This window comes from Panthera leo, chromosome A2 (genome assembly GCF_018350215.1).
Source record: "Panthera leo isolate Ple1 chromosome A2, P.leo_Ple1_pat1.1, whole genome shotgun sequence".
Classification (NCBI taxonomy): Eukaryota; Metazoa; Chordata; class Mammalia; order Carnivora; family Felidae; genus Panthera; species Panthera leo.
Genome location: NC_056680.1, coordinates 104,308,576 through 104,325,521, shown reverse-complemented (window position 1 = coordinate 104,325,521; position 16,946 = coordinate 104,308,576). Strand labels below are relative to the sequence as shown.

The following is a 16,946-nucleotide window of genomic DNA, read 5'->3' as shown; positions in this document are numbered from 1 at the left end:
CATTTATTTCACCAATTTCTATTTATTTATTTATTGTTTGTGTATCCCCTCTTCACATTTCAAAAAAATTAACATGGGTGTTCCTGCATTATTTTTAGAAAGAAGGTTTCTATTATATAGTACTATAAACTATATAATATAGTATAAATATGTTTTTGGGTATCTACTGTGTTCCAAGGTCTATAGAAACATTCTGTATCAATTATGTCATATAATCCATAAAGACTCCATGTACGGAGTGTTATTTTTCCTATCATCCAGATGAGAACACAGAGCCTTAGAGGGCTAACTGACTTTCCTAGCATTAAGCAGCTAAAGAGATAAAATAAGGATGTGAATAACATTGTTGTCTGGGTTCTTTTCATCTCACCGTGGGCATTTAGTACTTTAAATTACTAATTCTGGCATATTTGCTTATTTGCATAAACTATGTTTCTCTGTATTTCTTCCAGCTCTTGAGGAAAAAACAAGTTGGGCATCACTTTAATTTTGAAAGGAGCGTTTACTTCTTTTCATAATTATCAGTATTGTTTTCCTAGATGCAACTCAAATTTTTAGCTTTAACACTGTTGAAGCTATTTTGTGTTGTTATTTTGTTATTATTGTTTTGTGTTGCTTGTGTTTTGATTTGTTTGAGACCAACTTAAGCAATAGAGCTGTTGGGATATTCCCTTGTTGTCGGTATTACTGAGAGGTACGTTTGTTTGTTTGTTTGTTTGTTTGTTTGTTTGTTTGTAGGAATAGTGATAATAATGACTTTCAGGACTTATATGTTCATAATATAAAACTTCATATTAACAACCACATACTTTTTGGTCACCTCAGAAAAACATTAAATGCCTAATAGTTAGAATATATCAAGCACTTAAAGAAGCTTAAGGAATACAAACCTGTAAACTTAAGATGTGGTCCTAGTATCTTGCTCTTTGAAATTCTGATTATTTCTGACATTTACCAGCATTTATCTGATCAGTATCTGGAACTTTATTGACCTCTGTGAAAGGACTGGAATCCCATTTCTGGTTAGCAGCCATCTTCAACATCAGGCCTCGCAAAGGGAGTAATTACCACCTATGACACTTATTTCTGACTATATTAATCATGTTCTTCAGTCACTCTAATAGTAAAACAAATATAAGGGGGAAAATAACTTTATGGATAAATGCAATGGTTATTGCTTTAATAAGCAGCATCAAAATTTTCAAATTTCAGAGATTTTTACTTTTCTTACAAGTAAGTCTATGGGCAACATGTATCAACAATTCATCCTTTTTCCTTTGATTTTTGCAGCCATTTGTAGACACCCATGTGGGAAAAGCAGGGAATGTGTTGCCCCAAACATATGCAAATGTAAACCTGGTTATGCTGGCTCTAACTGCCAAACTGGTAGGTATAGAACTCGTTAGTTTGCATAATGAATTTAATTGATAATTGATATTTCTAAAACCTGAGCTTTATTTTATACAGCTCTATGTCATCCTGATTGCAAAAACCACGGAAAATGTATTAAGCCTAACATTTGTGAATGTCCCCCAGGGCGTGCTGGAGCAACCTGTGATGAAGGTGATAATTCAAATTAAAAATCAAATAATAGAGCCAAGATAAAACACTTTTTTAAAGCTTTTTTAAAAAGATAATTCTGTTTTACTGTGTCTTTACTGATATATATTCATTAATGTTGGGGAGGATGTCTAAGATTTTTAATGTTTTCTAAAAATAATTTATTTGAAGATTTTAAAAACTTCAATTTCATTAGAAATCCAAAGAGTAATAGCTTATTTGTCCTTGGTAAAATTGTCTTCGGAAATATCTTGGATATTTGGTTTTAAGGTGCCATATCCCTACATATATTTTAGCTTCAAGTAAAGGACACCTGATTATTGAATGACTTGTCAAACAAGACTCCAAGAAAGTGCTAAATACCAAATAATTAGAAGATATTAGATAGTAAAAAGAATCCTAAAAAGTGGTTTTTAAAAACATATCTATAGGCAAATAATGTTATTACTTTGGTTGAAATCTTAAGAGGGGAGTTTATTAAATGACATTTTTAAAATATTTTAAAGAAACACATTTGTTATTTTTAATATTTTAAAGAATATACTTTGATAGACAGTACAAATAATTATTAATAATCTAAGATCCACACTAAATACTTCCATGGCAAGGCAAGGTACAAAATAACAAATTAAAGTAAATCCAGAGTGAACTAATAGAAACACGTAATATCGATGACATAGGAAAATAATTATGGAAATATAGAAGTATTCTGTTTTTAGGGGAGGAGTGTGTGTCTCACTTTGCAGAAGAAACCTAAGATGGTATATTTCCATTCAGCTAACCAACAGTTTTATAAACCAAAACATGATGATGATTTGTTGGTGTTTTGAGAGTATCAACTTGTATAGTCAATCCCACAGAACTAAATTTCATAGTAAAAGCAAGCCGAGTTTATCATAAATTGCTTTTACAACACAGTTTATTGTGGCTATGATTCATAAATATAAACAGACATATTCTTAATTAGGATCTGACTTAATAACATAATTTTTGTCTGTAGAACATTGTAGTCCACCTTGTCGACATGGTGGCACCTGCTTGGCTGGAAATCTCTGCACTTGTCCTTATGGTTTTGTAGGAGCAAGGTGTGAAACAAGTAAGCAAAACTCTCTTGCAGCCTAATGTACTGAAACTGCTCCCTTTAATAGTTGATGCCTTTAATACTAAGATAAACCCAAACACTAAAAAATATACATTCCTGGGGCACCTGGGTGGCTCAGTCGATTAAGCATTCGACTTCAGCTCAGGTCATGATCTTGTAGTTCATGAGTTCAAGCCTCGTGTCAGGCTCCGTGCTCACAGCTCCGAGCCTGGAGCCTGCTTTGGATTCTGTGTCTCCCTCTTTCTCTGCCCCTCCACCACTCACGTTCTGTCTCTCTCTCAAAAATAAATAAACATTAAAAAAACAAACAAACATACATTCATGATTTATTATGACAGTTGTTATTCTGTATGCCACTGGGAACAGTGGATTCCAGTACTAAGATAAAGTTTGTTCTTGTAAACAACTCTCTCCTTACCCTATCCATGACCATTTCTTTGAGATAATAAGAATTCCAGTTTGTTGATTTGCCTATAAGTTTATCTTGTTTATTTATACCTAAAACTATTTTCATTAGTAACTAATAATTTTCTTAAATAGCCAACTCTTATTTACCATTCAGCTCAATGATTTTCTTCTTTCCCCAACTCTATTACCAAAAAGTAACTGAATGTGACAATTGGAGACATTTAAAGCCAAAGAATAGGTTACTTTTATTTTTCTCTCTGAATTTATTTATTAGAGGATATGATTGGCAGTTATGAGCTACCTAGATAATACCCAATAACATGACCAATTCCAAGCCTAATTTAGCTTGCTTTTATTTTTATTCTATGATCTTAGTGATTTGTAACAGGCACTGTGAAAATGGAGGTGAATGTCTTACACCAGATATTTGCCAGTGCAAGCCTGGCTGGTCGGGACCTACTTGTGGTACAGGTAAAATCAGAATTTTTTTCAATGAATAAGTCAGTTAAAAAAAAATGTTAAATGCACCAATGTCCTAAACCAGCACCCAAAAGCATTAAACTAATCTGACAAGATTAGTATGAAGTTTTAATAAAAGTATCTTTTATTTTTATTCTTTTTCTTCCTGTATCAGGCCATAGAGTATATTTCAGCTTTAGTGTTATCTAGCCCAACCAGTACTTCTTTTTTTGTTTTTTATGCCTTTATATTCTCATCATCCACTTGCCTTATAATGGAGAGAAACAAATATGTGTTACATCTCAATCTTCAATCTCTTTCAAGTTTTTTTTTTTTTTTATCACAACACAGACATTCTGTTTCAAGAAACATTCAAGCAGTTGAGTTAAATGACACCATCACTCTATTCCATTTCTTTATCAGAGTATCAGGCTTAATTTTTTGCCAGCAATGTTTGCAGTTATCTGTGTTTAATTTAATCCATTGTGATCTAATGACTTTTCTCAACATAAGTTTAACTTAATGTTTATAGCTTGCGAACTATGTGTGAAGCATGATCCAAGGGGAAACAAAGATCAATTTGATTTTTGCTTTGACTTTAAGTAGCATGTCATTAGTGAAGAAGACACAGGATACAATAATTTTAAATGACTGTGGTACAAGTTGGATTATAATAAGTAATGTAATTAATGCACAGTTCCTTGGAAGCAGAGAAGACAGAAATTCATTCTGGCAAGTGCAGTTTGGAAGAAGATAGTATTGAGGTAGACTTTGGAGAATGGGTAAAGTCTGAGTTGGAAAATGGAATTAAGGGTGCCTCTCAAAGGGGAACAAAGGTAAAGAAGCTAAGCAGAATGCTTTTGAGTGTGCTAGGACTTGAGCACAGTGTTCCTATTTGAATTGAGATGGAGGCCTAAAGAAGTGTATTTGAGTGGATTACAGACTGTCCAGTTAGTGCTGCTGAAATGTCTTCTAATTTCCCATCATTGTTTTCAGCTTGCAGAGGGCATTCTGAATTCTAATCATAACCTCCATATTCTTAGCTTGGTAATGTTTGTAAACTTAATGAACACACTTTCAAAGCTATTATCCACTTATTTTATTCCTCTTATGTTTGGCAAAGTCAAATTAATTATAGGTTATGGCTTTTCCTTGCAGTAAAAATAAAATATTTCATTAGGCACCATTTTGTACTTCAGTGCAGCTTTCACTTTTTAAATAATAAAACTTTTATGGTCTCTCTTCCCCCTGCTGTTCATTAGCTTTGTGTGACCCTGTTTGCCTCAATGGTGGTTCCTGTGATAAGCCAAACACTTGCTTCTGTCCAAATGGATTCTTTGGTGCGCAGTGTCAGAATGGTAATTATTCTTTCTTTATGAATACAAAGAGAAAGGCATAAACAGAACTCTGAGTAAACACAAGACAAGTCTCAAAGGGGACAGTGCTATTTTTTTCTCTCTTTCTTGTGATGTTACAGTTGTGGCTGCTTAATGACCAGATCCTGAAAATGTTTGAGTTATTATATAAAATATTTATATTTGGGGTGCCTGGGTGTCTCAGTCGGTTGAGCATCCGACTTCAGCTCAGGTCATGACCTCGCAGCTTGTGAGTTCGAGCCCCGCCTCAGGCTCTGTGCTGACAGCTCAGAGCCTGGAGCCTGCTTCAGAATCTGTGCCTCCCTCTCCCTCTGCCCCAACCCACTCGCATTCTGTCTCTGTCTCTTTCAAAAATAAATAATCATTAAAAAAAATTTAAATAAAATACTTACATTTATTCACTATACATTAGGCTCCCAATTTTGGCACTTGTCCATGCAGTTTTGTAGGATCAAGGTGTGAACCAAATAAGCAAAATTCTCTTGGAGTCTATTGCATGCAATGGTGTCATTTTTTCTGCCCTCACAGCAAAAATGTTTGATTTATGGTCCACTAATGCCCACTATTACCTCACGATCTCTCAACATTAGTTTTATTAAACACTTGTGAAAAGTTAGCTATGCACAGCATTGGGCAAGGTGATATCAGGTCATACAGATGCATCGTGTCCCCCCTTCATGGCCTGCTATTTCAATACTTTCGCTGATATAGAAATGTGATGGATTTTTTCAGAATAATGAGCATGTCCTGAGGCTGACAGTGTAGGTATGAGTTAATGTCAATAAATGAAATTTAAAATGTATTTTCCACATCTTCGTATCTTTGAACTTTTGCAAAATGCAGAATAGATTTTTTAGTAAAACGTGTCAGAGGCTGTCCTAATTTAATTCCTAAAACGTATTCTTTTTTGGGCATGTTATACTTTGAAGTGATTTAATTTCTTTTATTTGGAGGTTGACTGGGATTCTTAGGTTGCAGACGAGGTAGAGAACAAACTACCACTGAAGTACAGGCGTAGCAAATGAGTTCCTCTAGTTAAGATTTCCTTCAAGGAACCACTTTGTGAAATGGGAAGATGTAAAAACCACGTTAAAGCAAACCTTGAAAACCAAGTGACTATTCTAACCCCATATTCTGAGTTATAGGTATAGTTTTGACTCAGAATTTAAAAGGGATATAAAAGCTGATATCTCTCATGCTCCTTGCAGTAGATGTAAGATATAGTGAGAAAATGTCTCTAAAACTTATGTGCCAGCAGTATTACTGAGAAAGGAGGAAATCTCTAAATTATTAAGTATTGAACTAAAAAGTATCTGTTGAACATATGTTAAAAGGTTTTGGAATTAGCTAGCCTCTAAAACCTCCTAGCTGGCATGGATTTTGAAATCAAAGTCTCCAGCATCAGCCTTCCTGACTTTTTAGATTTGAACCACACAGTTGCCATAAGGAGCGAGACGTACATACTGTAAGTGCATGGCTGGCTACCATGAATAATAGTACAATTGTTTTTAAGAAATGCTACAGGAGATGCAGAAGAAATAAAAAAACATTAGCTTTATTCTTATCAGATCACATCCTCTCATGAGCCTCTGTGAGCCCAAATGGTGGGAAGGGAAAATGGTATACACATTCAAAGTCACTGAATAAAAATAGGCAGAAAATGGATAAAATATTTATCCACACAAGATATTGTGTGTTCTATAGGATTTCAAATGAGGAAGATAAAAATTGAACTAGAGACATAACGAAAGAGTTAAACTACTCCATTCATAATCAAGGCTTATAATGTGTCACTGGAGAGTTGTTTAAATACATTTTATATCCTTCAAATCCTTGAATGTCATGAGTCCATTCCACATGGTAGGTGAGGCTGGATTACTTAGCTCCCTTTGGAGTCTCATGGAATATCTGTGTGAGGCCTAGAGAATATATAGGTATATATGTAGGTGGATTTTCTCCTAAACTTCCTTTTCCTAAAATGGGACTAGATGTGGAGAAGATCAAACCTTTATATTAATATATAATCTCTTTATATTACTTTATTTACATATGTTTTGTTGTGTAAATGTAGTATTTATCTCTACACTCAAGTTTTGTGGTATGGATGAGTATTGATTATAGCAAGGTTACCCATTATATATTGGCTTTTTCTCTTTGTTTTAGTTTTAAATTTCTAACCATAAGTATTTCCTACTGTGTTTTTGGAATAGAACAAATACATTTTTTTTCTAATACTAGAAATGATCGTAAGTTGTAGGAAGCAGAAAATGTACTTTTTATAAAAAGTACCAAATAAACACCAGAGAAAGTAGACTGAAGCATTAATCAGAAAAGGTTCAAACTAAAAGAGTGGAAATTATCCATTTGCTAAAATCATTCAGTTATTTTGTTTTTATACATAAAGTACTAAATTATTTTCAGTTTTGAATCCATTTGAAATTAGTTGATTTCTTTTCTTAGACTGGAAATAAAGTAGCTATTAAAGATGGATCTAATTCAAAACTGGGAATTAGTCTACGATAGCCTTGTTACCAAAATCAGTTAATTTGACATTTGTTTTTAAAATACAAACTAAAATCCATTTAATTATCATTTAGAGAAAAAAATAAATTTCTATTTAGGCAGGTTTGCCTATGTATTATTTTTTTAAATAAAGGCATTTATTGTCATATCTGCAGGAAACATGAAGCAATGTAAATCTTCTCATAAAAGATGATAAATATTAACTTCTGAATTCCATGAAGCAGAAGCATATACATAGAAGATACTAGTACAATGTAATCAAGGTTATCTGATAAATATTCCTAACAAAGCCAGGGATTTATTGTTAAAAGGATTTTTCACTAACTTTTTATAGGAGTAAGTCACATACTAAGCTCTGCCTTTATGACCTCAGGTATTCAAAAGTCAACAAAAAATTATTTTCTAAAAATCATATGATATATTGTTGGGATTTTTCTATTTTCCGCAGGAATAGGTACATTTCTTATTTTGAGCTAGGTTATGACTCACTTTCTTGGTTCTGCCTGGATCATTTTACTCTTTACTTCTAAGAAAGGTGAATCATAAGATAAGGTTTGTGATTTAAGCACTATAATATCAAAGATGCCATTTGTTATGAATACTTCATCAATACCTTTCAAATTGTGCTAATCCACTAGCTGCTTAAAGCTATAAGCATTGGATTTTATGATTTAGAAAGGATAGTGTTAATGACTTGCAGATGTGATCTTTTATTTTAATAGCACATTTCTCTGCCTTATGGCCCCATAGATAACAAGCACATGATGCAATATGTAATATATAATAATTGAATATGGAGTATTCTCAGATTGCTGCCATGTGTTCTTTTAGCTATCTGTCACCCTCCCTGTAAGAATGGTGGCCGCTGCATGAGAAATAATGTGTGCGCCTGTCGTGAAGGATACACTGGTAGGAGATGCCAAAAAAGTAAGATACCACTAAATGTGTTTTTTTAACTACAGGTAAAGCAAACACATTAAATAGCTAAACTATTGCCATTTGAGGGCTGATATTTCATGCTTTTACCTTAAGGTATCTGTGATCCCATGTGCATGAATGGAGGAAAATGTGTAGGACCAAACATTTGCTCTTGTCCTTCTGGTTGGAGAGGGAAACAATGCAACACACGTAAGAAGAATACTCTTAAAAAAAATTTTTTTTATGTTTATTTGCTTTGAACATTAAAGAGAGAGACAGAGTATAAGTGGGGGGAGGTGCAGAGAGAGAGGGACACATAGAATCTGAAATAGGCTCCAGGCTCTGAGCTGTCAGCACAGAGCCCAAAACGGAACCCAAACTTCACGAACCCGTGAGATCATGACCTGAGCCGAAGTCGGACACTTAACCATCTGAGCCACCCAGGAGCCCCAAGAGGAATACTCTTAAATGCTACAGCCACATGAGAACATCAAGCAGAATTTACTACACAGGGCATTTTCTTTGTTTTTTTTTTTTGTTTTGTTTTGTTTTTATTTTTGATTCTTTGTTCCTACTTTAGGGGATTTTTTTGTGAACTGGAGTGAAATGCCAACTGCTCTGAATTCATTTCTTCAGGCTAGCAGAGAAAAAGGATATGCTGTATTTTCCAGTCTGCCCACTGTGATTGCCACGATAAATGACAAGTTCTTTAAGTCCTGTCTCCCTCTCTAAGGAAGGGTCAGGGGAAGGTGTAAAAAATTCCTGATTCCGGGGCACCTGGGTGGCTGGGTTGAGCGTCCAGCTTTGACTGAGGTCATGATCTCACGGTTTGTGAGTTCGAGCCCTACCTCGGGCTCTCCACTGTCAGCACAGGGCCAACTTCAGATCTTCTGTTCCCCTCTCTCTCTCTGCCCCTCCCCCACTCACGTGCTCTCTCTCAAAAATAAAAATAAATCGTTAAAAAAAAAATTACAGATTCCATGACTGCATCTCAGACCAACCAGTTCAGAACCTTCCAAGGTGGGTCACACTACTTTCAACTCTGGCTAGTTTTAGAGTTGGTAACAGCTCTCCTCATTCAAATGTTTCGTTTTTTCCCCTTTTTATAAATTATTCTATAAAATTAGCAGCTATTATAATGTGCTGATCAAGGTGAAAAATAAGACCTAACACCAATGTCCCACAAATTGAGGAAAAGTTAAATCATGATGCATTCGATCAGTGGAACATTATACAACCATTAAAATCACCTTATTCAAGAATCAGCAGTGACATTGGAAAATGTTCTTGATAAAATGTTAAGGGAAAAACTCCTTTAAGTCATTAACTTTTAACTGTTTCTCTTTTTTTTCTTCAGTGAAATGTTTTGTGTTTTATGTGAGTACTTGACTGGCAAATTAAATTGTTAACTTGTTTGTATTTCTATTTGCAGCTATCTGCTTTCAGAAATGTAAAAATGGTGGTGAATGTATAGCTCCCAGTATATGCCACTGTCCTACCACATGGGAAGGAGTGCAGTGTCAAATACGTAAGCCTACAAAATTTGTTTTTTACTCTATGTTCTGAACCTGAATCTGTTACAGTTATTAAACAAAGTGTAATGTGAGGAGAAATCATAGAGAAAAAAAAAATCCCATAATGCTTATACATTAAAAAAAAAGGGTTTTGGAAATAAAAGGAAATCTTCATTCATTGTTATATCCATTTAAAAGAAGACAATTTGGTAAAATATGTTAATATTTTGTGTGACACAGATAACTCCAAATTATGGTCTCTGGGCTGCCTTGGAAGTTCTCTCAGGTGTGAAGAAGGTTTTTAGCATAAACTTTAAATATTTTTTCAGATTATGAGAAAAATACATACCACTCATGAAAATCATGGAAAATATGAAAAAGTTCCAAAAACTAAATTGTCCCACATTCTACCATCCAAAAGAAATTCCTGTTGTGATTTTAGTATTTTGATATATTTCCCTTTTGTTTTAGTTAAAAATTTTACATTCATGGGGCCTCAGGGTATTGAGGAAGATCAATGATCTAATATTGAAATTTATGAAAACTTGAAATAACATGTTAAAATATTAACAAAGATTAGCTTCATGAGAAAAACTGGAAGTCTCCCCCTCCAAATATTTTCAATTGATCAATAATTATATCATCTTAAAACTGGTGATCCAAGTGTATTGTAAACTGAAATTATATAGTTGCAAAATGACCATGTGTTTTTACAAAAAATACCTGCCCTGCTTTTTGATGTCTTATGAACCACACTTGTTTCCATATATCACAGATTTCGCATATAATTTTCATGACTTTTAGAGTGTATTTTATTAGTAAGTGCTATTACAATTTATACATTTTTCATCTTAGGAAAATATTATCAAAGAATTCACTTCTAGTACTTACTTAAGACATATGTGCTCAAAAATCACTAATTCTCATTGGGAGTTATATGCGATAAAATGGTAGAAAAAAGAGCCATCACCCTTAATTTGGGCTGCTTATTCTGGAGAGAGGTCTTTGTGGACCATGAAAGAGAATGATGAGATATTAGAAGCACGTTAATGTGGAAACGTGCTCCAGTAAGTGTGGATTGAGGTACTCTGAGTACAGCCTGAAGATGTGCACTTTATTTTTGCACCTTGCAGCACTTCTGTGTGAATTTTTCAAAGTCCTTTTCCTCAAAATACTTAATTTCCAACTTCCAGAAACTCTATATATTGACATTATTTGACCAAGATGTCTGACTGCCGTCTGCTGGAGAGCTATTGTAACAAGTATGCAAATCTATGATGTCTGTGGTGTGAAAAGTACTCCCTCAGCTGTGGGGCTTTGTGTATTGCACAGCCTGCCCAGCTACACATGGCATCACTGATAAAAACGTAATCTTTTAATGCTGCACTTCCACCAAAGAGAATATTGTTCTTGAATTTTGCAAGCTTTCCATATGAACTCTGGAAGCAGATACCTCTCTCATGAAAAATAACTGTATTGTATGTAATTTTATATTATACGTATTTTCACTTAATATGTCTTAAAAGCATTTTCTGTGTCCTTCAGCACATAACTTTGAACGAAATATTATGTAATCTATGCCACTGTATGTATATCTATTCTATATATATAATATATAGATAGATAATTCACTTGACTTTTTCCCTTATGTTGAACATTGTAGTCATTTACAAGTTATTACTATAATAAGCATTTTCTTTCTATAAGATAGATGATGACATAGGTGGATACATTAGGTAGATGATAGATAACTAGATTGATACTGAATTATATTGAGATAGAGATAAGTATTTTTAAATTTCATGAGAGATTCTGAGGAAGAAATTGCTGGTGTAAAAATCTTTAGGAAGTTTCTAATACAGTTGTTTCACATTAAACTTCCAATGATAGCATATTAAATTGTCAGTTTTCTATACACTGGCCAGTACTGCATTGTGTCTTTTAAATCTTTGCTAAATTATTAAGCAAATTATGAATGCTTATATTACTGATTTGAATCTCCTCTCTAAAGAAAACAAAAACATATAGCCACTGTTTAAAAGGTAGCCAATGAAAATTTTGTTTGCTTTAATAATATCTTTATAGAATTGTGAAACTGTTGTGTTGAGTTTTGGGTGTTTTGTTTTTTGATGTGTATGAGTATGTGTGTCTGTGTGTTTTGGCTGCACAAGAATGGGAGTGCCATTGGTCATTCATAAAATCTTAATGACCATGCTTCAGACCACCAGAAGAGAATATGTCACAAGCATTTGTGTCAAAGAATGGTCATTGTAATTTTTTTTATATTCCAGCAATTTGCAAACAAAAGTGTCTTTATGGAGGCAGATGTGTATTTCCTAATGTGTGTTCTTGTCGCAATGGATATTCTGGACCCAAATGTGAAAAGAAAGTACAGGTATTTTAAATTTTAAATGGAAAATAAATATTAGATATTGCTATCTGCTATCTACTCAGATATTTTGCTTAGCAATTGACATCTATGTGCTATTGTTTGATTTTCATTGATTTCCAAATAAAAAACATGCACAGATTTACTATTTGCCTCTGAAACTAAAAACAGTATCGTTTTTGTGTCATTGTAGAGTTACCTTATTATTCAAAATTCTGATATTCACTTAAAGGATTTCAATGTGTAGATATGACTTTCAAGTGTAATACTATTCTATTTTATGGCACTGGAACTGAAAGAGAATAATATTCCTCAAAATGGACTTAAGACACCACAAATATTTTTTTATATATAATATATTGTCACATTGGTTCCATACAACACCCAGTGCTCATCCGAACAGGTGCCCTCCTCAATGCCCATCACCCACTTTCCCCTCCCCCCGACCCCCATCAACCCTCAGTTTGTTCTCAGTATTTAAGAGTCTCTTATGGTTTGCCTCCTTCCCTCTCTGTAACTTGTTTTTTTTCCCCCTTCCCTTCCCCCCTGATCTTCTGTTAAGTTTCTCAAGATCTACATATGAGTGAAAACATATGGTATCTGTCTTTCTCTGTGTGACTTATTTCACTTAGCATAACATTCTCCGGCTCCATCCACGTTGCTACAAAGGGCCATATTTCATTCTTTCTCATTGCCAAGTAGTATTCCATTGTATATATAAACCATATCTTCTTTATCCATTCGTCAGTTGATGGACATTTAGGCTCTTTCCATAACTTGGCTATTGTTGAAAGTGCTGCTATAAACATTGGGGTACAAGTGCCCCTATGCATCAGTACTCCTGTATCCCTTGGGTAAATTCCTAGCAGTGCTATTGCTGGGTCATAGGGTAGGTCTATTTTTAATTTTTTGAGGAACCTCCACACTGCTTTCCAGAGCGGCTGCACCAATTTGCATTCCCACCAACAGTGCAAGAGGGTTCCCGTTTCTCCACATCCTCTCCAGCATCTATAGTCTCCTGATTTGTTCATTTTGGCCACTCTGACTAGCATGAGGTGGTATCTGAGTGTGGTTTTGATTTGTATTTCCCTGATGGGGAGTGACGTTGAGCATCTTTTCATGTGCTTGTTGGCCATCTGGATGTCTTCTTTAGGAAAGAAGACACCACAAATATTTGACACCACAGTATTTGACACCACAAATTTGGTCAAATACTAAATAAAAAGACTACCCTCACCCCTCCCTCTAGTTTATTTAAATCCACCACTTTTAAATCCACTGCTTCACTGATTTGAGGATGTGTTGTGTGCCACAAGAGCCATATCTGTCCTCACTCTTTTCCTAGATAGTAGTTCTTGCTCTTTATTTGCTCCCTGTTAAAATCTGTTTCAGGGAAAGCAATAAAAAACTCTTCATATCATTAGGATTAGGATTTATTTTTACTTAAGAAATCAAGAAAGCAAAGGAAAAATAGACACTTTCTTAGAGTTCCTGAAATTGCCCCACACTTCCTTAGAAGGCTAGTGCTACATAAACATCTTTTTTAAAAGTTTCTGTGATCAAATCTGTGCTAAGATTAAACTGTATTTTATTTTGTCTCCAATCTTAAATTTCTAAATATCAACAGCCAAGGAATTTTTCAGTCCTAATTCCTACATGTACAAGGGTAGTGCTAATCTCTGTCTCTCTCTCTCTCTCTCTCTGTCTCTCTCTCTCTCTCTCACACACACACACACACACACACATACACACAAATGCAGCAGAACTCTCAAAAATCTCTTAATGTTAATCTGTATTAGGTTTTTGTTTAATGTTTATTTATTTATTTTGAGAAAAAGAGAGGCAGAGAGAGAGAGGGAAAGAGAGAATCCTAAGCAGACTCCACGCTGTCAGCACAGTCCTGACATGGGGCCAAAATCCAGAGCCAGATGCTTAACCAACTGAGCCACCCAGGCACCCCTAATCTGTATTGGTTTTAATTTTAAAAGCAATTATATGCTATTTAGCACTTCAGAAAGCCCAAGGGTTGTGAGTATCAACGTATCCTGGAGTACTGTAATTTGAAAAATGATAAGGAATTTTCTTTTTGAAGTGTGATACTGGATCAGTCTAGCTTAGAGGCAAAGTGGACGTGCACATGTGTTTCTCTTTGCACTGGTATCCATCCTGGTTGGATATGGCCTCCATTTTGAAAACACAAACAAAAACAAGTTCATAACAGTACTGTGGTTTGAAAGCCAGAAAACAAAAGCTATTGAGTGCCTGTTTGATCAGCTGTTGTTGAGAACAATAAAAACAATAAAAATGTGAATTCCCTGGTTCAAAGGCAGCTTTTACACATGTATTATTTCATTTTATTTGAGATTTTTATGGCACAGAAAGTTCCATGAGCCCAAAAGCTTTCAACTCCACTTTGACATACTAAATTAGGTGATTTCTCTGTAATCTATTTTTATCTATTTCTTTACTACCTGAATCCTTCCTCAGATAATCTTCATCTCCTCTAATGGGGACGCTTCTCAGACTGCACCTGGAGCCATTTTAAGGAAGGAAAGAACAGAGAGTCATGGAGAAGGAATAGGAAAACAAAATGAGACTAGCTCAGGGACCACATGTCCTGAATACTATAACCTGTTCGTCCAAATTCTTGACTTCAATTCTCACTTGAGCTTTATTCTGTTGTTCATTGGTGTCATTGCTTTTATTTATTTATTTATTTATTTATTTACTTATTTATTTTTCCTTGGGCTCCAAAACATAGGGTAAAAAACAAATTTTTAGGCAGGAAAAAAATAATAAAACAACTACCGTTTTGGGTATTCAGAACCCTCCCTGGCTCCTCCCAGCTCCCTTCAGGCTTACCTTCCTGGCCCTTCTTCAAGCATCCTGAGGTAGTGAGGGGAAAAAAGAAATGGAAGATAGTGATTAGGTTGGGTTGCTAGAATTTCAATGAAAACAACAGCAGAGAATTATTAGCCAGAAACAAAGAATACAAAGAAAGGAGAAATGGGCAAAAGAGGTGCTAAAGAGGGGTAGGTGGCTTTGAGAGGCCTCAGAACTTGCTGCCCAGCTGCTAATTACATTTAGCATTGGACCTGCCACTTGTTCACTCTGTGACCTTCAGCAAGATATTGAACCCCTCTAAGTCTCAGCTTCTTCATCTGTCATATGGTGCTAATAACACCTAATCATAGGGTTGTTAAAGGACTAACTATGTTAACATATGTGCCTGGTGTGTAGAAAACACTATGTCAGTTTGTTACTGGTTATTACATTGAATAGAGGAATAGAGAGCCATGGAGAAGGAAAAGGATGAGGAAAAAGACTGGAGAGAAATGTTGCAATGCATTGAAAACAGTCTTTTCCTGAAGGGTATCAGGAAAAAACGTGCTTGGTTTTATTGAGCAGGGATGTTTCTTGAATGTAATTTTTCTTCAAGGTGGAGTCATGTAATATCCAAGCTCCATTTAGTCACAACTATTTTGATACTTAAATATAATCTGGGCGCACCTGGGTGGCTCAGTCGGTTAAGTGTCCAACTTCGGCTCAGGTCATAATCTCACGGTTCGTGGGTTTGAGCTCTGTGTCAGGCTCTGTGCTGACAGCTCAGAGCTTGGAGCCTGCTCTGGATTATGTGTCTCCCTCTCTGCCCCTCCCCTGCTTGTGTTCTTTCTCTTTCTCAAAAATAAATAAACATTAAAAGAATTAAATAAATAAGAAAGATCTGGATTAGACCTCAGTTTTATGAAAGCAGTATTTAGTCTCTAGTAGCAAATGTAGAACCAAAAGCTTTATGTATCACATCAGAGAGGAAGAGGTAGCAAACAATGAATAAGGGTCAAGTGGTTTTCCTGTATTCATTGAAACTTGGTTTCCCACTTCTTACTACAGACAAAACGCCATTAATATCAAGTATATCACAAGCCGTCTTAAGAATGGAAATTTTATTCAGAAAAAGTTGAAGATAACTACTTGAAGTTTATTTGAACATCATTTTTAAAATTATTTTGAAGACTGAAGAAACTAATCAAATGTAGAATGCTGTTATCTGGTCATTGTTAGAGAAGAGCAAAGAAGAAATCCAGGTCTTTTGAATTGACTTTGAAATGTGATTTGATATTTACATATTGAGATGATGCATCTGATATTCAAGACATTCACATTATCTAATAAACTGAATATCTCCCAATTCTTACCGTGATGGTTGGTGTCTTTATCATTAGGGATCAGTCAGCATAACAGAAACCATGTGATGTACCCAGATATAAAGTATTTAAAGCAGAATTAGGAAATCTCAGGATTGTTGGAAGGGTTGGGGGTAAGGGTGGGGACAGGAGGAGGTAGAGGTCGGGAAAGCAACTGCTGAAGGTCAGAGAGGTTGTTCTTGAAGATGTTAGCCTAAAGCACCAAGCAGATTTCAGCTTTCTTGGAGCTGCTGCAATACTTGACAGTCTTCAAAAACTCCACTGACTGTCTCAAGCTGTCATTACAGAAAATTTGCTGGGAAGCCATTGTGAATCTTTTATCTATCCAAATATCTAGCTGCAAACACCTCTGAAAAAAATGACTTCCCACTTCCATCTTCTCTCTCTCTGGAAAGCTTTTCTCACTGGCAAACCCTAACCCAGAAACACACAGAGAGGGGGGTTCTGGAAAATGTAGTCCTAGCCTTAGAAGTAACTGACAGTAGTACCAGG

General features: G+C 35.1%; 1 protein-coding gene across 5 annotated transcripts in view; it reads left to right on the top strand.

Moving 5' to 3' along the window:
• VWDE (von Willebrand factor D and EGF domains) overlaps positions 1–16,444 on the top strand; it is a 77,776-nt gene extending 61,332 nt beyond the window's left edge. Inside the window, exons 20-30 of one of the 5 annotated variants that reach the window (XM_042919078.1) lie at positions 1,291–1,386; positions 1,468–1,563; positions 2,561–2,656; positions 3,446–3,541; positions 4,792–4,887; positions 8,260–8,355; positions 8,461–8,556; positions 9,322–9,366; positions 9,779–9,874; positions 12,152–12,255; positions 16,141–16,444. In XM_042919078.1, coding sequence (XP_042775012.1) covers positions 1,291–1,386; positions 1,468–1,563; positions 2,561–2,656; positions 3,446–3,541; positions 4,792–4,887; positions 8,260–8,355; positions 8,461–8,556; positions 9,322–9,366; positions 9,779–9,874; positions 12,152–12,255; positions 16,141–16,155 — 932 coding nt within the window. In that variant the 3' untranslated portion in view covers positions 16,156–16,444. Of the gene's footprint in view, positions 1–452; positions 695–1,290; positions 1,387–1,467; positions 1,564–2,560; positions 2,657–3,445; positions 3,542–4,791; positions 4,888–8,259; positions 8,356–8,460; positions 8,557–9,321; positions 9,367–9,778; positions 9,875–12,151; positions 12,256–16,140 lie in introns of those variants that run through there. The other 4 variants (XM_042919100.1, XM_042919067.1, XM_042919087.1 and 1 more) reach the window with 4 other exon arrangements.
• The last annotated feature ends 502 nt before the right edge of the window (positions 16,445–16,946 follow it).